This window comes from Cherax quadricarinatus, chromosome 25, assembly GCF_038502225.1.
Source record: "Cherax quadricarinatus isolate ZL_2023a chromosome 25, ASM3850222v1, whole genome shotgun sequence".
Lineage (NCBI taxonomy): Eukaryota > Metazoa > Arthropoda > Malacostraca > Decapoda > Parastacidae > Cherax > Cherax quadricarinatus.
The window spans coordinates 7,895,869-7,918,119 of NC_091316.1; the positions used below are offsets into that span (position 1 = coordinate 7,895,869).

A 22,251-nucleotide genomic window follows, 5' to 3' on the forward strand; every position below is an offset into this window, starting at 1 on the left:
AGGTATTAATAAAGGGGATATAAATAAGGTCTTGAGGATGTCTCTCCAAGAGAGAACCCGCAGTAATGGATTTAAATTAGATAAGTTTAGATTTAGAAAGGACATAGGAAAGTATTGGTTTGGAAATAGGGTAGTTGATGAGTGGAACAGTCTACCTAGTTGGGTTATTGAGGCTGGGACTTTGGGTAGTTTCAAATCTAGGTTGGATAAGTACATGAGTGGGAGGGGTTGGATTTGAGTGGGACTTTCACATCAGAGCTTATTTCTTGGGTGGCATTGAAAATTGGGTTGGGCAAATGTTTTGTTAGTGGGATGAATTGTAAAGGACCTGCCTAGTATGGGCCAGCAGGCCTCCTGCAGTGTTCCTCCTTTCTTATGTTCTTATGTGTAGCTGCATGCCAGCACAGTGTGTAAGTTTAGTTAGGTACAGGTACACATACGTATAACTATCAGTTATAATCATAATGTAGGTATGCAGTCCTCCTGGGCTACATAGCTACACAATATTTAATGTGACCTAGAGCCATATTATTACCATCGACATACCATGTTCACTGAGTTTAATTGTTTCTAACAACTACCTTTAGATGCCATCATAAACAAAGGGAGAAGTATGAATAATTCATGCCGAAAATTGTAAACAAAAGCGTTATGTATTAACCCTTAACCCTTAAACTGTCCAGACAGATCTACGTTCACATGCGTAGTGCTCCAAAAGTAGATCTACGTTTTTTAACATATTTTCAATTATAACCAAAAGAAATGTAGATCAAATTTTTTTTACACATTTTCAAATGTAAAAAAAGAAAAAGAAGCTCTACGTTTTTTTACATGCTTTCAAATGTTGAAAAAACGTAGATCTACGTTTGGACAGTTTAAGGGTTAAACTTTCCAAACGTAGATCTACGTTTTTTCAACATTTGAAAGTATGTAAAAAAAATGTAGATCTTTTTTTTTTTTACACATTTGAAAGCGTGTAAAAAAGACTTTGATCTACATTTTTTTTATGTTTGAAAATACGTAAAAAATGTAATCTTATTTTTTAGCACTACACATGTGAACATAGATCTATTTTTGGACAGTTTAAGGGTTAAGGGGAGTGATATAATGATTTCCCTCCGTCCGGCTACCACACCTCCATAGTATATAAACAAAATGGTTTATATGTAATGTAACGTGTTTCTTATATAATTTTGAAAAAATATAATAGATGGATTAATGAAAATGTCTATATTAACGTAGAATAAGACTTTTAATGTGCCCAAGAGCGATTATTATTAGTATTATGTAATGTTTTCCCTTCACCTGGCAACCACACCTCCATAGCATATAAACAGCATGTTTATATGCTATGTAACGTGTTTCTTATATGATTTTGAAGAAAATAACATAGATGGATTAATGAAAATGTCTATATTGATGTAAAATTAGACATTTAATGTGCCCAAGAATGATTATTGCATAATAGAGAGATGTGCTCATGGAGAATGTATAAGACCACTTGCCATATAGAAAGTTTTGGTCATAATTTGAGATCGCTGTATTAGCAGAACGCCGTAAGGCGAAACGCCAAAAAGCAGGACCCTACTGTACTGTACTTTGTGTTGTGGAAATTTATAAATATTTTTCTTCCCATCAATCTAGGTTTTTAATAACTTCTTATTGATCTTCACAAACCATGTACTCATCCTCTTTATCAATTTACTGTCAGTCACTATTTTCCAAATTACATTCGTGAGGGGATCATACAGTGCCTTCGTAAATGGGAGGTAATAATGTTTGATTCAAGGAAGACATCAGGTTCAGCTGCTTGGATCGAAAGCCTCTCAGTGGCATCAAGGAATCTCGCTTGAGTGAAAATTTTCCTAATGATCACTTCATTTTACATTCTCGTGTTGTATGCACCACCCAGCATACCTTACTATTCTTTGGAGCATTGTCCAAGATTCTTAGCCATGTTCTTACTTAAAACATCACAAGTGATCATCTTAGGTACCATATTTAATGAGAAATGAAAGGACCACAACATTACCACAAGAGTAACAACACTGCAAAGGGTTTGTATGCTTAACACTAGAATTTCTACATACTTAATTCTATTAGTACGTACTGCATTGAAGAGCATATTCATTATTTAATATATAAAAGCTCGTGCATCTCACACCCTTTCAATTTTTTATCCACTGTATTGTGTACATCATCATCATTCATCTTTCAACAAACTGGCCGTATCCCACCAAGGCAGGGTGGCCCAAAAGGAAAAACAAAAGTTTCTCCTTTTAAATTTAGTAATATATAAAGAAGGAATTACTAGCCCCTTGCTCCCGGCATTTTAGTTGCCTCTTACAACATGCTCGACTTAGTGTATATCTGTGTGTGTATGTACTCACCTATTTGCACTCACATATTTGTCGTTGCAGGGGTCGAGACACAGCTCGTGGCTCCGCCTTTTCACTGATTGCTACTAGGTCCTCTCTCTCTCTCTCTGCTCCATGAGCTTTATCATACCTCATCTTAAAACTATGTACAGTTCCTGCCTCCACTACATTGCTTACCTGACTTTTCCACTTCCTGACAACTCTGTGACTAAAGAAGTACTTCCTAACATCTCTTTGACTCACCTGAGTCTTCAGTTTCCAATTGTAACCCTTTGTTTCTGTGTCCCCTCTCTGGAACATCCTGTCTCTGTCCACCTTATCTATTCCATGCAGTATTTTGTATGTCGTTATCATGTCTCCCCTAACCCTTCTGTCCTCCAGTGTCGTCAGGCCAATTTCCCTCAACCTTTTTTCGTAGGACATTCCCCTGAGCTCCAGAACTAACCTTGTTGCAAACCTTTGCACTTTCTCTAAATTCTTGACGTCCTTGACCAGGTGTGGATTCCAAACTGGTGCTGCATACTCCAGTATGGGCCTAACGTACACAGTGTACAGTGTCTTGAATGATTCCTTACTGAGGTGTTGGAACGCTATTCTCAGGTTTGCCAGGCACCCATGTGCTGCAGCAGTTATCTGGTTGATGTGTGCTTCTGGAGACTTGCTCAGTGTTATGCTCACCCCAAGATCTTTCTCCTTGAGTGAGGTTTGCAGTCTTTGACCACCTAGCCTATACTCTGTCTGCAGTCTTCTTTGTCCTTCCCCAATCTTCATGACTTTGCATTTGGCAGGGTTGAATTCGAGAAGCCAGTTGCTGGACCATGTGTCCAGCCTGTCCAGGTCTCTTTGTAGTTCTGCCTGATCCTCATCTGATTTAATTCTCCTCATTAACTTCATATCGTCTGTAAACAGGGACACTTCTGAGTCTATCCCTTCCATCATATCATTCACATATAGCAAAAATAGCATTGGTCCTAGGACTGACCCCCGTGGGACCCCACTCGTCACAGGTGCCCACTGTGATATACCAAAAATAGCATTGGTCTTAGGACTGACCCCCGTGGGACCCCACTCATCACAGGTGCCCACAGTGATATCTCATCACATATCATGACTCATTGTTGCCTCCCTGTCAGGTATTCTCTGATCCATTGCAGTGCCCTTCCTGTTATATGTGCCTGATCCTCTAGCTTCTGCACTAATTTCTTGTGAGGAACTGTGTCAAAGGCCTTCTTGCAGTCCAAGAAGATGCAATCAGCCCACCCCTCTCTCTCGTGTCTTGCTTCTGTTACTTTATCATAAAACTCCAGGTTTGTGACACAGGATTTGCCTTCCGTAAATCCGTGCTGGTTGGCATTTATACTCTTGTTCCATTCCAGGTGCTCCACCACTCTCCTCCTGATAATCTTCTCCATGACTTTGCATATTATACACATCAGTGACACTGGTCTATAGTTTAGTGCCTCTCTTCTGTGTCCTTTTTAAAACTGGGAACTACATTTGCCATCTTCCATACCTCAGGTAGTTGCCCAGTTTTAAGGGATGAGTTGAAGATTGTGGTTAGTGGCACACCCAGCATTTCTGCTCCCTCTCTAAGGACCCACAGGGTGATGTTGTCTGGTCCCATTGCCTTTGAGGTGTAAATGTCATTTAGCGGCTTCTTCACCTCCTCCTCCTCAGTTGTGTGTATGTCATCCAACACTTGTTGGTATATTCCTTGCTGTGTGTATCTGTGTCTGTCTGTCTGTGCTTTGTCTATTTTTTTTTTTTTCAACAAACCAGCCATATCCCACCAAGGCAGGGTGGCCCAAAAAGAAAAACAAAAGTTTCTCTTTTTACATTTAGTAATATATACAGGAGAAGGGTTACTAGCCCCTTGCTCCTGGCATATTAGTCGCCTCTGACAACACGCATGGCTTACGGAGGAAGAATTCTGTTCCACTTCCCCATGGAGGTAAAAGGAAATAAACAAGAACAAGAATATTTTTTTTTTTATTATCACACCGGCCGATTCCCACCAAGGCAGGGTGGCCCGAAAAAGAAAAACTTTCACCATCATTCACTCCATCACTGTCTTGCCAGAAGGGTGCTTTACACTACAGTTTTTAAACTGCAACATTAACACCCCTCCTTCAGAGTGCAGGCACTGTACTTCCCATCTCCAGGACTCAAGTCCGGCCTGCCGGTTTCCCTGAATCCCTTCATAAATGTTACTTTGCTCACACTCCAACAGCACGTCAAGTATTAAAAACCATTTGTCTCCATTCACTCCTATCAAACACGCTCACGCATGCCTGCTGGAAGTCCAAGCCCCTCGCACACAAAACCTCCTTTACCCCCTCCCTCCAACCCTTCCTAGGCCGACCCCTACCCCGCCTTCCTTCCACTACAGACTGATACACTCTTGAAGTCATTCTGTTTCGCTCCATTCTCTCTACATGTCCGAACCACCTCAACAACCCTTCCTCAGCCCTCTGGACAACAGTTTTGGTAATCCCGCACCTCCTCCTAACTTCCAAACTACGAATTCTCTGCATTATATTCACACCACACATTGCCCTCAGACATGACATCTCCACTGCCTCCAGCCTTCTCCTCGCTGCAACATTCATCACCCACGCTTCACACCCATATAAGAGCGTTGGTAAAACTATACTCTCATACATTCCCCTCTTTGCCTCCAAGGACAAAGTTCTTTGTCTCCACAGACTCCTAAGTGCACCACTCACTCTTTTTCCCTCATCAATTCTATGATTCACCTCATCTTTCATAGACCCATCCGCTGACACGTCCACTCCCAAATATCTGAATACGTTCACCTCCTCCATACTCTCTCCCTCCAATCTGATATTCAATCTTTCATCACCTAATCTTTTTGTTATCCTCATAACCTTACTCTTTCCTGTATTCACCTTTAATTTTCTTCTTTTGCACACCCTACCAAATTCATCCACCAATCTCTGCAACTTCTCTTCAGAATCTCCCAAGAGCACAGTGTCATCAGCAAAGAGCAGCTGTGACAACTCCCACTTTGTGTGTGATTCTTTATCTTTTAACTCCACGCCTCTTGCCAAGACCCTCGCATTTACTTCTCTTACAACCCCATCTATAAATATATTAAACAACCACGGTGACATCACACATCCTTGTCTAAGGCCTACTTTTACTGGGAAAAAATTTCCCTCTTTCCTACATACTCTAACTTGAGCCTCACTATCCTCGTAAAAACTCTTCACTGCTTTCAGTAACCTACCTCCTACACCATACACTTGCAACATCTGCCACATTGCCCCCCTATCCACCCTGTCATACGCCTTTTCCAAATCCATAAATGCCACAAAGACCTCTTTAGCCTTATCTAAATACTGTTCACTTATATGTTTCACTGTAAACACCTGGTCCACACACCCCCTACCTTTCCTAAAGCCTCCTTGTTCATCTGCTATCCTATTCTCCGTCTTACTCTTAATTCTTTCAATTATAACTCTACCATACACTTTACCAGGTACACTCAACAGACTTATCCCCCTATAATTTTTGCACTCTCTTTTATCCCCTTTGCCTTTATACAAAGGAACTATGCATGCTCTCTGCCAATCCCTAGGTACCTTACCCTCTTCCATACATTTATTAAACAATTGCACCAACCACTCCAAAACTATATCCCCACCTGCTTTTAACATTTCTATCTTTATCCCATCAATCCCGGCTGCCTTACCCCCTTTCATTTTACCTACTGCCTCACGAACTTCCCCCACACTCACAACTGGCTCTTCCTCACTCCTACAAGATGTTATTCCTCCTTGCCCTATACACGAAATCACAGCTTCCCTATCTTCATCAACATTTAACAATTCCTCAAAATATTCCCTCCATCTTCCCAATACCTCTAACTCTCCATTTAATAACTCTCCTCTCCTATTTTTAACTGACAAATCCATTTGTTCTCTAGGCTTTCTTAACTTGTTAATCTCACTCCAAAACTTTTTCTTATTTTCAACAAAATTTGTTGATAACATCTCACCCACTCTCTCATTTGCTCTCTTTTTACATTGCTTCACCACTCTCTTAACCTCTCTCTTTTTCTCCATATACTCTTCCCTCCTTGCATCACTTCTACTTTGTAAAAACTTCTCATATGCTAACTTTTTCTCCCTTACTACTCTCTTTACATCATCATTCCACCAATCGCTCCTCTTCCCTCCTGCACCCACTTTCCTGTAACCACAAACTTCTGCTGAACACTCTAACACTACATTTTTAAACCTACCCCATACCTCTTCGACCCCATTGCCTATGCTCTCATTAGCCCATCTATCCTCCAATAGCTGTTTATATCTTACCCTAACTGCCTCCTCTTTTAGTTTATAAACCTTCACCTCTCTCTTCCCTGATGCTTCTATTCTCCTTGTATCCCATCTACCTTTTACTCTCAGTGTAGCTACAACTAGAAAGTGATCTGATATATCTGTGGCCCCTCTATAAACATGTACATCCTGAAGTCTACTCAACAGTCTTTTATCTACCAATACATAATCCAACAAACTACTGTCATTTCGCCCTACATCATATCGTGTATACTTATTTATCCTCTTTTTCTTAAAATATGTATTACCTATAACTAAACCCCTTTCTATACAAAGTTCAATCAAAGGGCTCCCATTATCATTTACACCTGGCACCCCAAACTTACCTACCACACCCTCTCTAAAAGTTTCTCCTACTTTAGCATTCAAGTCCCCTACCACAATTACTCTCTCACTTGGTTCAAAGGCTCCTATACATTCACTTAACATCTCCCAAAATCTCTCTCTCTCCTCTGCATTCCTCTCTTCTCCTGGTGCATACACGCTTATTATGACCCACTTCTCGCATCCAACCTTTACTTTAATCCACATAATTCTTGAATTTACACATTCATATTCTCTTTTCTCCTTCCATAACTGATCATTTAACATTACTGCTACCCCTTCCTTTGCTCTAACTCTCTCAGATACTCCAGATTTAATCCCATTTATTTCCCCCCACTGAAACTCTCCTACCCCCTTCAGCTTTGTTTCGCTTAGGGCCAGGACATCCAACTTCTTTTCATTCATAACATCAGCAATCATCTGTTTCTTGTCATCCGCACTACATCCACGCACATTTAAGCAACCCAGTTTTATAAAGTTTTTCTTCTTCTCTTTTTTAGTAATTATATACAGGAGAAGGGGTTACTAGAAGAAAACCCAGAGGGGTGTGTATATATATGCTTGTACATGTATGTGTAGTGTGACCTAAGTGTAAGTAGAAGTAGCAAGACGTACCTGAAACCTTGCATGTTTATGAGACAGAAAAATGGACACCAGCAATCCTACCATCATGTAAAACAATTACAGGCTTTCGTTTTACACTCACTTGGCAGGACGGTAGTACCTCCCTGGGCTGTTGCTGTCTACTAACCTACTACCTTTGTCTATGTCTGTCTATATATATCTCTACCCCCACCCCCCAACAAACCAGCCATATCCCACAGAGGTATAGTGAATGTTGTACTTTACAGTAGGGCCCTGCTTTACGCTAATACGTACAGACATTTCAAATTATGACCAAAGCAAGCTATTTAGCTCCCCCACGTGATTTTCTAATATGGTCACTGCACCCCACTAGGTTTGTTTACATTCTCCTTGAGCTCTGTGAGCACCACATCTCTCCATCATGTCTGGAAACTTTCCAAAATTTCAAGCGTTTTAACCCTTTCAGGGTTGGTGCCGTACTAGTATGGCTTGCACACCAGAATTGGTGCCGTACTAGTATACATAAATTCTAGCTCCTTCAGATCTAGCGAGAGAAAGCTGGTAGGCCTACATATGAAAGAATGGGTCTATGTGGTCAGTGTGCACAGTATAAAAAAATCCTGCAGCACACAGTGCATAATGAGGAAAAAAAAAACTCCGATCGTGATTTTGTTTAAAACAGCGATTTTGCAGTGTATTTTCATATGCTATTTATGGTTGTATTCTAGTTTTCCTGGTCTCATTTTATAGAATGGAAGACATATTACAGAAATTGAGATGATTTTGATTGGTTTCACAATGAAAAGTGCCTTGAAATTGAGCTCAAAGTAGTAGAGATGTTCGATTTTTACCAAAGTTCAAAAGTAAGCAAATCATGCCATGTGTCCAATACACATCAACTGGTGAGTCTAATATTCTTTCACAAGTGCGCTGATATTATTTATACCATTTCTACACTAATGCAGTACTCTGCATAACAGTAAATCTTCTATTTTTTTGTGAGAATAAAAATTCAAAGTGGAAAGCAAAAGAAATGTAAGAGAGGCCTGGGGACGTGACTAATGAACAGAAAAAATGTTATTTTAGTGCCAGGAATGTCTGTCTTGTTTATTCTGGACTCTATTTGGAAATTGGCATCTTTTGAAATTTGTGTGAAATTGGCAAAATTGCCAATTTCTGACCACTTTATTGGATAGCTGAAATCGGTAAATGGGTGGTTTCTTGTACTCATTCGATAGGAAAAATGGAGTTCTAGCAAAATAGTCGTGATTTTTGTCGATTGGTACATTGGAATTGGCCGAAAATAGGGCTCAAAGTGGGTGAAATCGCTGATGCGTAAACATTGTCGAGACCACTAACATCACAAGAGCATAATTCCGTAAGTTTTCCATCAAATTTCATAATTTTGGTGTCATTATGATCGGGAAGAGATTTTCTATCATTTCATAAGAAAAACAAATTTTTTTTTTTTTAAATATCCGACCTTGAAAACAAGTTTAGGAGAGGGCCTGCTGACGCTGAAAGGGTTAAAGTTATTTCATGTTTTATATATACAGCCTCTCCTCGCTTAGCGATGTACTCTTTTACCGATGACTTGGACTATGACAGGCTCTCTGACGATTATCCATACCTAAATAATGTACATGTATATTAGAGCTGATTTCCTATATTCTGTTTATTTTAATATGCAGTACACGACTGTATGAACATTATAAACATTTAAGAATATACCAGAAATGCCATAAATTGTGCAAAGGTGACATTGAAACAATATCAAAGATAGTTGACACAAACCCACTACCATTATAGTATGCTCCTCACTAAGCGATGAATTAGTTTACCAACGTAGTCTTAGGAATGTAGCTCCATCATTATGTGAGGAGAGGCTGTACTCCGATAATTATACTTATGTGTACCTGTACCTAAATACACTTACACACTGTGCTGGCATGCAGGTGCACATTAAAATCACTAAAAGTGTCTTATCAGTTATGATGAAATATTAATAATGATAATAATAATAATAATAATATGCAGGAATCACTGAGGCCCATTAAATGTCATATTATATAATAAATGTCAAAATTATATAATAAACACACTTTGTAACATCTTTCTTTCTTTCAACACACTGGCTGTATCCCACCAAGGCAGGGTGGCCCAAAAGGAAAAACGAAAGTTTCTCTTTTTAAATTTAGTAATTTATACGGGAGAAGGGGTTACTAGCCCCTTGCTCCCGGCATTTTAGTCGCCTCTTACAACATGTATGGCTTACGGAGGAAGAATTCTGTTCCACTTCCCCATGGAGGTAAGAGGAAATAAACAAGAACAAGAACTAGAAAGAAAATAGAAGAAAACCCAAAGGAGTGTGTATATATATGCTTGTACATGTATGTGTAGTGTGACCTAAGTGTAAGTAGAAGTAGCAAGACGTACCTGAAATCTTGCATGTGTATGAGACAGAAAAATAAAGACACCAGCAATCCTACCATCGTGTAAAACAATTACAGGCTTCAGTTTTACACTCACCTGGCAAGACTGTAATACCTCCCTGGGCGGTTGCTGTCTACCAACCTACTACCTAGGACTTTGTAACATATAAACATAATAAATACACCCCACAGTAGAACAAATTAACATAGATATGAGATGTTACATGTAGGTGAATGTGTATGAACTAAAATCAGATGTGTTCATCTGCTTGTTTACATATTCCACATCTCTCTCCTCTCTCATTTACTCGTCATCTCTCTCTCATTTACTTCTTATCTTTCTCTATTTGTTTTACCTCGTTTACTCGCCTCTCGCCCTACATTAAGGCTAGAAATATTTTAAGGTAAGTAATGAGTGTACTGTATATACATTTTATCACTTTAGGGCACTTTAAATTTCATAGTACAGTGGACCCTCGACCAGCGATGGCATCGATTAACAATAAATCTGACTAGCGATACATTTTATCGCAAAAATTTTGCCTCGATTAGCGCTAAAAAACTCGACCAACACTATTCGTTCCGTCTGAGACGCATCAACTTCTGGCCAGTGTTTACAAGCCAGCCAGCCACCGCGGTCTCTTCCAAGCATACAATCGGAACATTTCATATTATCACAGCCTTTTTAGTGATTGCACCTACAAAATAAGTCACCATGGGCCCCAAGAAAGCTTCTAGTGCCAACCCTACAGCAAAAAGGGTGAGAATTACTATGGATATGAAGAAAGAGATCATTGCTAAGTATGAAAGTGGAGTGCATGTCTCCGAGCTGGCCAGGCTGTACACAAAACCCCAATCAACCATCGCTACTATTGTGGCCAAGAAAACGGCAATCAAGGAAGCTGTTCTTGCCAAAGGTGCAACTATGTTTTCGAAACTGAGATCGCAAGTGATAGAAGATGTTGAGAGACTGTTATTGGTATGGATAAACGAAAAACAGATAGCAGGAGATAGCATCTCTCAAGCGATCATATGTGAAAAGGCTAGGAAGTTGCATGACGATTTAATTAGAAAAATGCCAGCAACTAGTGGTGATGTGAGTGAATTTAAGGCCAGCGAAGGTTGGTTTGAGAGATTTAAGAATCGTAGTGGCATACATAGTGTGATATAGGCATGGTGAGGCTGCCAGTTTGGACCAAAAAGCAGCTGAAAAATATGTGCAGGAATTCAAGGAGTACATAGACAGTGAAGGACTGAAACCTGAACAAGTGTTTAATGGTGACACTGACAATGTTGTGAAACACTTTAGGAATGTCATAAAGGAATGGGAGGTACAGGCCTCTATGGGCAGATATGTTGTGCGACAGAGGTCCAGTGACTCTCAAGCTGGTCCTAGTGGCATTAAAAGAAGAAGGCAAGTAACCCCGAAAAAGGACTTGCCACCTCAAGTCCTAATGGAAGGGGATTCCCCTTCTAAACACTAAGACCATCAACACACTCCCCTCTTCCCATCCCATCAATCATCACCAGATCTTCAATAAAGGTAAGTGTCATGTAACTGTGCATGTCTTCTTCAGTTTGTGTGTATTAAAATTAATATTTCATGTGTTAAAAATTTTTTTTTCAATACTTTTGGGTGTCTTGCACGGATTAATTTGATTTCCATTATTTCTTATGGGGAAAATTAACTTGACTAACGATTATTTTGACTAACGATGAGCTCTCAGGAACGGATTAATAGCGTTAGTCGAGGGTCCACTGTATATTACATGTGGGTGGGGTGGCCTGGTCTGGCTAGCTACCATACCTCCCACACCTGACTTCCTACAAATAAATACGCTACCCACCTCTCCCCCTACATTAAGACTACAAATATTTTAAGGTAAGTAATGAATGTACTGTGTGTGTATTTTACTTTTTATTGTTTTTAATGCCTAGTTCTATTGCTAACTAAAATGGAGGAATATAGCAAATAATATTGTTGCAGTAATAACACCAGGAGGCAGCTCTGATGACAACTCACACTCACACGAGCTTTTAAATCTCTGCACAAAATTCAATTTAAACCAGCAAATAATAGAGCCTACTAGACTGGAGAATACACTAGACCTCATCTTCACTAACAATGATGATCTGATAAGAAATGTCACCATATCAAAAACAATATACTCAGATCACAATATAATTGAGGTTCAGACATATATGCGCGGAGCCCCAGACTGACATAACGAGATTAGTCACGAGGGTGCATTCACCAAATTCAACTTCAATAACAAAAACATAAAGTGGGACCAAGTAAACCAAGGAAATGAGTGAGCTACTCAAGTCCCAATATGACTCAGTTTTTAGCAAGCCACTAACCGGACTGAGAGTCGAAGATCAAAATGAATTTTTTATGGGAGAGCCACAGAATTTGGTTAACACAAGCTTATCCTATGTTATCCTGACGCCAGATGACTTCGAACAGGCGATAAATGACATGCCCATGCACTCTGCCCAAGGGCCAGACTCATGGAACTCCGTGTTCATCAAGAACTGCAAGAAGCCCCTATCACGAGCCTTTACCATCCTATGGAGAGGGAGCATGGACACGGGGGCCGTCCCACAGTTACTAAAAACAACATACATAGCCCCACTCCACAAAGGGGGCAGTAAAGCAACAGCAAAGAACTACAGACCGATAGCACTAACATCCCACATCATAAAAATCTTTGAAAGGGTCCTAAGAAGCAAGATCACCACCCATCTAGAAACCCATCAGTTACACAACCCAGGGCAACATGGGTTTAGAACAGGTCGCTCCTGTCTGTCTCAACTATTGGATCACTACAACAAGGTCCTAGATGCACTAGAAGACAAAAAGAATGCAGATGTAATATATACAGACTTTACAAAAGCCTTCGACAAGTGTGACCATGGCATAATAGCGCACAAAATGCGTGCTAAAGGAATAACAGGAAAAGTCGGTCGATGGATCTATAATTTCCTCACTAACAGAACACAGAGAGTAGTAGTCAACAGAGTAAAGTCCAAGGCAGCTACGGTGAAAAGCTCTGTTCCACAAGGCACAGTACTCGCTCCCATCTTGTTCCTCATCCTCATATCTGACATAGACAAGGATGTCAGCCACAGCACCATGTCTTCCTTTGCAGATGACACCCGAATCTGCATGACAGTGTCTTCCATTGCAGACACTGCAAGGCTCCAGGTGGACATCAACCAAATCTTTCAGTGGGCTGCAGAAAAAATATGAAGTTCAACGATGAGAAATTTCAATTACTCAGATATGGTAAACACGAGGAAATTAAATCTTCATCAGAGTACAAAACAAATTCTGGCCACAAAATAGAGCGAAACACCAACGTCAAAGACCTGGGAGTGATCATGTCGGAGGATCTCACCTTCAAGAACCATTACATTGTATCAATCGCATCTGCTAGAAAAATGACAGGATGGATAATGAGAACCTTCAAAACTAGGGAGGCCAAGCCCATGATGACACTCTTCAGGTCACTTGTTCTATCTAGGCTGGAATATTGCTGCACACTAACAGCACCTTTCAAGGCAGGTGAAATTGCTGACCTAGAAAATGTACAGAGAACCTTCACGGCACGCATAACGGAGATAAAACACCTCAATTACTGGGAGTGCTTGAGGTTCCTAAACCTGTATTCCCTGGAATGCAGGCGGGAGAGATACATGATTATATACACCTGGAAAATCCTAGAGGGACTAGTACCGAACTTGCACACAAAAATCACTCACTACGAAAGCAAAAGACTTGGCAGACGATGCAACATCCCCCCAATGAAAAGCAGGGGTGTCACTAGCATGTTAAAGAGACCATACAATAAGGGTCAGGGGCCCGAGACTGTTCAACTGCCTCCCAGCATACATAAGGGGGATTACCAACAGACCCCTGGCAGTCTTCAAGCTGGCACTGGACAAGCACCTAAAGTCGGTTCCTGACCAGCCAGGCTGTGGCTCGTACGTTGGTTTGCGTGCAGCATGCAGTAACAGCCTGGTTGATCAGGCTCTGATCCACCAGGCCGCCTGGTCACAGACTGGGCCGCGGGGGCGTTGACCCCCGGAACTCTCTCCAGATATATAGTCCAGATATATGTTAGTGTAAACTTGTTATCTGGCATTTATATGCCAGATAGCAAGTTTAAAATGGCATTCTGCTTTCCGGCAATGTCCTCTTTCCGGTGGTAGCCTGGAACCTAACCTGCCGTATAAGTGGGGCCCTACTGTATATTTATTTGATAGGGATAGTGGGGTAGAATTCTTCCTCTGTAAGTCATAAGTGTCATAAAAGGAGACTAAAACATCAGGATTAAGGGGGCAGAAGGTAGTAATATCTTCTTTCAACAAACCAGCCATATCGTTTTCTCTGTTGAATTACTTAACAGTCAAAGCAAATTTTGAAATTTGGGAGTTTGAATGTGTGTGGGGGTATGGTACAGGTAAGAAAGAATTGATTGTTTTTGTTACGAGTGAAAAGAGGCAAGATGTCCTCGCACTAGGTGAAACAAAGCTAAAAGGGGTGGAATAATTTGATGGGAAAGGTAAATGGGAAGAGGCAAGATGTATTCTGAGAAAATTAGAGCTAAGGTAGGAGAAGCAGTAATATTAAACTATTAATTATGGAAAGAAGAGGGGTATTAGAAGTTTATAATTTCAATAATTATATGGGTTAGGAAAAAAGTGATATGCGAGAAGTGAGTTACAGTGAGTGTGTATGCACTTGGGGGTCTAAAGGCATATAAAAAAGATTGATTTTGGGAAGTGTTAAGTGAATGCATAGGGACTTTTGAGACAAGCGAGAGAATTATTATTGCAGGGAACTAAATATTAGTGAGATTTCTATGGGTGGTATAGTAGGTAAGTTAGGAGTGCCAGGGGTAAATGAAAATGGAGAACATTTAATTGTGTGTAGAAAATGGGGTTAAGTAATAGGTAATACATATACTGTACTTACTTTGAGGATAAATAAGTACAGTATACAAAATATGATATAAGGTGCAGTGATAACAGTGTTAGACTATGCATTAGTAAACAGAACTGGACTTATGGATGTGCTTGTTTTAAAAGCAACAGATATGTCAGATTATTATTTAGTGGTAGCAAAGTAAGGGGCCAGATGGAGTACAAAGAGATTGGCAGCAATGAGTAAGTGGGAAATGAAAATAAACTAATGGAGAGAGAGAGAGAGTTTCAGAAAAAATATAAGCAACAGTTTCAGAAAGGATATAAACAACTATTGGGGAAAGATGGGCCACAGAAAGTGCAAGAAATGAGGTCAGAGAGAAGTAAACTTAAGAATTCATGGCTTGAGTGCACACTTGAGGTTTTGTGGCCATAGGAGGGTGGGTATGGGTGGGAAGAGGAACAGTTGGTGGAATGATTAAGTGAAGGTGATAATAGATGGAAGGGGGATGTTAAGAGTGGTGAGGGAGTGTAAAATGAAAGGATATATTAGTCTTTATTTGTTTTGGAGAAAGATCAATAAGGTGAAGAAGCCTGGAGAGCAAATGGACTTTCTTTCAACACACCGGCCGTATCCCACAGAGGCGGAGTGGCCCAAAAGGAAAAACAAAAGTTTCTCCTTTCACATTTAGTAATATATACAGGAGAAGGGGTTACTAGCCTCTTGCTCCCGACCAAATGGACTTAACAGTTAAAAATAAAAGAGGGAAGATGTTAGATGGGAGGTACTGGAAAGATGGAGAGTTGTTGAATGTTTATGTGAAGGGAAGGTGGCAATTTAATGCATGGGGCAGGAAGGCATAAGATGATATAAGAGTGAGGAGTAGCCTGAGTTGGATGTGGGAAAGGTGTGTGAAGCAGTGTGTAGAATGAAAAGGCTTTAAAGCAACTGAGTTAGATGAGATTAAGACACACTGAATAAAAGGTGGAGATAGTGTTGGTGAGGTTGGCATGTTTGTTCAATATGTGCATGAAAGAAGGGAAGGTACCACAGGATTGGCAAAGAGCATGCATAGTTCCCATGTATAAAGGAAAAGGGGTCAGAGAGAGATTGTGTGAATTATAGGGGGATAAGCCCATTGAGTATACTGGGTACAGTATATGGTAGAATTATTATTAAAAGGGTTTGGGATTAAGAAAGAAAGATTGCAGAGAAACCGGGAAGATTTAGGCAGGACAGGGGGATGTGTAGACCAAGTGGTTTACATTGAAGCATACCAGTATTAAGATAAAGGTAGAGCCTTTTGTTGCAGTAGAAAAGAAAACATTTGATGGGATGGATAGGAGAGTCATGTGGCAGAAGTTGCAAATGAATGGAATAAGAGGAAGGTTACTAAAAAGCAGTTGAGATTTTATGCAGAGTGAGGAACAAGTTAAGGTATATAGAAAGAAGGGGGCCTATTTCCCAGTGAAAGGAGGACTTAGATATACTTGCATTATATCACTATGGTTTTTAACATTTAGAAATGAGGGTTGTAAAAGAAGTGAATGCAAGGGTGTTGGGAAGAGATGTGGGTTTAAAAGATGTTAGATCTGAGGCAAAGTGGGATTTATCATAGTTGCTCTTGCTGATAATGTAGTTCTTTTGGAAGATTCTGAAGAAAAATTGCAAGGGTTAGTGGAATTTGGAAGGGTATGTGAAAGAAGAAAATTAAAAGTGAATGAAGAAAAGAGCAAGATGATTAGGGCAACAAAAAGACTAGGTAATGATAAACTGAATTTCAGATTGGAGAGAAGGGGTCTGGAAGATGTGGATGTCTTTAGGTATTTGGGAGAAGACATGTAAGCTGATGGGTCTGTGAAAGACTATTATTATTATAATCATCAAATTAAACTCTGAATTCATAAGGGTAATACAGTACGAAAGACGAGGGGAATCGTGAAAAAGATGATTGGAAAAGAAAGGTGGGTGGTGTATTGAGACTTGTAGAAAGAAAATAGTTTATCTATGGAGGGAAAACAAGGAATGTACCAGAGTGTAGTGGTGCTAATACTTTTATATGGGTGTGAGGAAGGGGTTCTGAATGTTGCAACAAGGAGGCAGCTAGAGACAGTGGAAATTTGTTTGCAGAGAAGCTGAAGTACAGAAATTAAAAGACAATATGGGATTAACAAGGACATAATTCAAGAGGGCTGAGGAGGTTTATGTTAAGATGGTTTGGACATGTAGAAAGGATAGAGAGGAATAGGATGATAAAGGTAGATAATGTACGTATATCTGGGGTGGAAGGTGGATGTAATAGGGGTTGTTCCAGCAGTGGTTGAAGTGGGTAAAAAGAGGCTTTGAGTGTTAGGGGCTTGAGCATCCATCAGGGTTGTGTTAGGAATGAATGGGGACAAGTGGTATTTAATGATTGTGCTATTGGAGTGTGAGCAAGGTAACTTTATGAAGGGATTCAGGGAAACAGGCTAGCCGGACTCGAGTCCTGAGGTGGGGAGGGCAGGCCCTGCACTTTGGAGAGGTGGGAGTGTTGCAGTTGAAGGATAATCTGAACTGTGATATCAGCACACTATTTAAGACAGCACTTTAATTAATAATGGTGAATATTTTTTTCTTTGCATCTCCTGACATGGCAGTCGGCTGCCATCCAAGTAAAAAGAAAATTAGAAATTACAAAAGTTTAATGCAATGCAAAAATTGCAAGGTATAATGTGATTTATACTTTCTCTTGCTAGCAAAATTAGTAGATATTTTATTACTGTAAAAATTCTTTAAATTAATAACATTAACAAGAATTAATATATCAACAGCATAATATTCGGGATGAAATCAGCAAGCGAATTCATATGATGAGAATGATGTGGCTTGATGGTAAACTCAACGTAGTGGTTCAGAAGCGGATGCTGTCCCTTGCTGAAGGTAAGAGTCATGTTGTTCAGTCAACATGTATACAAATAAATAAACAGCAGATCTGGAGGAAGGATGAGTATGTTGCAGTTTGGAGGGTAATCCAAGATATAATGTCAACATGCTCCTTGAAAGACAGTGACTGAATGAATGATGGCAAATGTTTCTTTTTTTGGGTTACCCTACCTGTGTGGGATATAGTCAGTGTTAAAAAAAATATATATACAGCACATGTACATGGCATATATTTATCAGTTCTGATAGTAGGGTTGGCCACAATATAAACTGCCTAGGCATTCTTTACTTTTCAACAGAATTGTTTGACACCAATGTAATAGCTTGTACCTTTTTTCTAAGAAAATGGCTACAATTTTCTAATCATGTAATATTTATATATTTTTTATTCACATGAATGCAACCAATGTAAAAATTTCATGGGATATTGTGAAAAAACTATCTTGTGCAGCATCATGCACAGTTTTATTTATAAATGCCCTTTAAGGGGGTGCCTTGATGCTGATGAAAGGCATTTGTTCCTTGGAAATGGACATACAATTTCCTTTGTAGCTTTCAACAGTAGCATATTTTTTTGCCTTGGGTAATATATGTCAGTATTTATTATAACTTTAGTTTTTATACCGTGTAATTGGCTTAGGATTATTTATTATTATTATTATTATTATAATTATTATTATTATGGAGGAGGAGGAGCGCTAAACCTGTAGGGATTATACAGCACCAGTAGGTGGGGGGTATAGAAGACCTTCAGACTTAATTCAGGAAATTGGTGCACACCAGATTAAGAACCCTTCACCAGCATTAACCCGTTGAGGGTCCGTGCCGTAGATCTACGGCTATACGTTGAGGGTCCAAACCGTAGATCTACGCCATGAGCTCAGCTCACTCTGATAAGCTGTGAGTGGTAAATTTGGGCCTAGATATGAGAGAATACATCTATGTGGTATGTGTGCACCACATAAAACATCCTGCAGCACACAGTGCATAATGAAAGAAAAAACTGAGACCGTAATTTTCGATTAAAACAGTGGCTTTGCAGTGTTTTTTCGTATGTTTTTTATGGTTGTATTTGCGATTTCTTGGTCTCTTTTGATAGAATGGAAGATATATTACAGAAATAGAGATGATTTTGATTGGTTTTAGTAATGGAAATGGGTTGAAACAGCTCAAAATAGCAGAAATGTTAAATTTTTGCCAATGTTCAAGAGTAAACAAATGATCCCACACGTCTAATATACACCAGCTGGTGGGTCTGATATATGTTCACAAATATGGTGATATTATTTATGCAATTATTACAATATTGCATAACAATAAATCTTCTATTTTTTGGTTTAAATAAAAATTGGAATTCATTTGTAAAGCCTGAAAATGTAACTAATGAATAGAGGAAATGTTGGTTTAGTTCCAGGAATGCTTGCATTGTTTATTCTGGACCCTATTTTGAAATTAGAATATTTTGAACTTTGCATTAAATTGGCCAAATTACCAATTTCCGGTCACTTTATTTTGTAGTTAAAATGGTTGACTTGGCGATTTCTTGTGCTCAATCGATAGAATAGAAGTAATACTAGTGAAATAGCTAAGAATTTGGTAGACTGGAGTAATATAATTGGCCGCAAATGGGAGTCAAAGGTCTGCAAAATTGCCGATGCGTAAATATCGCTGACACATCAAAATTCGTGGGAGCATAATTTCGTCAATTTTCCATCAAATTTCATACTTTTTGTTTTATTACCTCCAGAAAAAGATTCTCTACCATTTCATAAGAAAAAATAGCAAAATTATTTTTTGAAAATTCTTGGACACTGGTGTGCACTTTGAAATTTGGCCTTTGGACCCTGAAAGGGTTAAGCAACCTCCCTTGATGGAAGGCTTAGGATTTAAGAAGTGTTGGGTGTATTGACCAAGTATTAACATTGAAACAAATAAATGAGCAATACTTAAAGCTGAGACATTCTTTGTCACATCTATGAATTTAGAGGAACCAGACTTGAGTCCTGGAGGTGGGAGGTACAGTGGAACCCCGGATTTCGTCCGGTGCGGATACCTTACAATTTGAATTTCAACCACTTTACCACTTTTTTCAGCAAAATTTTACCCCGGGTTTCATACCTCCACTCAGAAATTGTCCATATCAGATGCGTCCGCCCACCCAGGATATGCCGCTCACACATACGTGACAGTCTGCCTCTGTCACTTGTTGAGTGAGTAATACTCCACACGTTCATCTGAAACATTTCGTAATAATCGATTGCTTTTTGTGCTTGTTTATTGAGCACGACTGCTAAATAAGCCACCATGGGGGAAAAGAAGGTTTGGATGGTGGTAGTGATGGTGGTAGAGGGTGGTGGTGATGGTGGTAGTGATGGTGGTAGTGATGGTGGTAGAGGGTGGTAATGATGGGGGTAGAGGGTGGTAGTGATTGTGGTAGAAGCTGGTAATGATGGTGGTAGAGGGTGGTAGTGATGATGGTAGTGGTTGTGATGGTGGTAGAGGGTGGTAGTGATGGTGGTAGAGGGTGGTAGTGATTGTGGTAGAGGGTGGTAGTGATGGTGGTAAAGGGTGGTAGTGATGGTGGTAAAGGGTGGTAGTGATGGTGGTAGAGGGTGGTAGTGATGGTGGTAGTGATGGTGGTAAAAGGTGGTGGTGATTGTGGTAGAGGGGGGTAGTGATGGTGGTAAAGATAACCTCTCCTTCCTCCCCTCCTCACCTTCTTCCATACGCCAACAAGAGTCTCCAATACAGGTATATAATAGTGATTTAATTGTTCATTTATCCATTAAAATTAGTCATTTATATTTATTTCTCATTGTTTTCTGTATGTAAAACTATAGTTATTCTCTATAAAATGCATTTTTGTTAATATTTTTGGGTGTCTGGAATGGATTAAGTGGATTTACATTATTTCTTATGGGAAATATTACTTCGGTTTTCGTTCATTTCGGATTTCGACTGACCTTCTGGAATGAATCGAGAATGAAAACCGGGATTCCACTGTACAGTGCCTGCACTCTGAAGAAGGGCTAGGGATGTTTGCAGTTTTGAACTGTAGTATCGGCACCCCTCTGGCAAGATGGTAATGGAGTGGATGATGATGAAAGTGTTTCTTCTTTTTTGGGTCACCCTTCCTCAGTGGGAGATGGCCAGTTTGTCAAAAAAAAAAAAAAAAGTATACTAGGGTAGATAGCAAAGCAGATGGTGCAAGTATTTGGAATAGGTGGTAAGTTAGTAAAAGCAGTGAAGATTTTTTATGTGAACAGTAGAACTCAGTTTAGGGTACATATGTAGGAAAGAGGGGGGATTATTTCCCAGTAAAAGTATGCAGTAAACAAAGATGTGTGATGTCACCATGGTTGTTTAACAAACATAAAGAAAAGAAGTGAATGCTACAATGTTGAGGAGAGGCGCAGGATTCAAAGACAATGAATGATACAAAGTAGTTGACACAGTTTCTCTTTGCCAATAACAAATTTTTGGGGAAGATTCAGAAGAGAAGTTGCTAAAGTTGATTTAAGAATTTGGGAGGGTATGTAAAAGAGGGAAATTAAAAGTGAATATAAAAATGAGCAAGGCAATGGAAGATTAAGTAAAAAGTCTAGGCAGTGAAAGATTGGATATCAGATTAGAGAGAGGGAGTATTGATGAAATGTATATTTGGTATTCAGATATTTGGGAATGTACATTTAAACATATGGGGCTATGAAAACTGAGGTGAACAATAGAATGGATAAAGAGACTAAAAAAAAAGGGAACTATACCAGAGTATAGCTACCAACACTTGTATATGGGTGTGGGGCATGGGCATTACACATTGCAGTGAGAAAGACTGGAGGCAGTGTTATTGTAATGTTGATCAGTATTGTGCGAATATTATGCAGAGAATTTGGACTGTAGAAATTAAAAAATGGTGTGGAAGGTATAATTCAGGGAACTGAGGAAGGGAGTATTGAGGTGGATTGGGCATTTAGAGAGGATGACTGAGAGAGTGTATAAATCTGGTGTGGAAGGAAGGAGGGGTAGGAGTCATGCCAGGATGGGTTAGAAGGAGGGGATAAAGGAGGTTTTGATTGCTTGGGGCTTGAACATCTATTAAAATTATGTGAGCATGTTAGGTCGGAGTAGAGACGGTGTTTCTTACGGCTTGACGTGGTGTTGTGAGAAAGACAACACTTGTAAAAGAATTCAGGAAAACTGGTAAGCTATATTAGAGTCCTGCTGTCTGAAGGAGTGAGAATGTTGCAGCTTGGTAGGTTATATGAATTGTGATGTTTGCACCCTCCTGGCAAGACAGCTATTGTATGAATGATGGG

At 39.7% G+C, this 22,251-nt stretch overlaps 1 protein-coding gene across 2 annotated transcripts in view; it reads left to right on the forward strand.

The window, feature by feature from the left end:
- The window catches only part of LOC128690046 (steroid receptor RNA activator 1), a 54,965-nt gene that overhangs the window by 26,460 nt on the left and 6,254 nt on the right, over positions 1-22,251 (forward strand). The window contains exons 4-5 of one of the 2 annotated variants that reach the window (XM_070088590.1): positions 17,824-17,932; positions 20,029-20,145. In XM_070088590.1, the coding sequence (XP_069944691.1) occupies positions 17,824-17,932; positions 20,029-20,145 (226 nt within the window). The remainder of the gene's footprint in view (positions 1-17,823; positions 17,933-20,028; positions 20,146-22,251) is intronic. The other variant, XM_070088591.1, reaches the window with a different exon arrangement.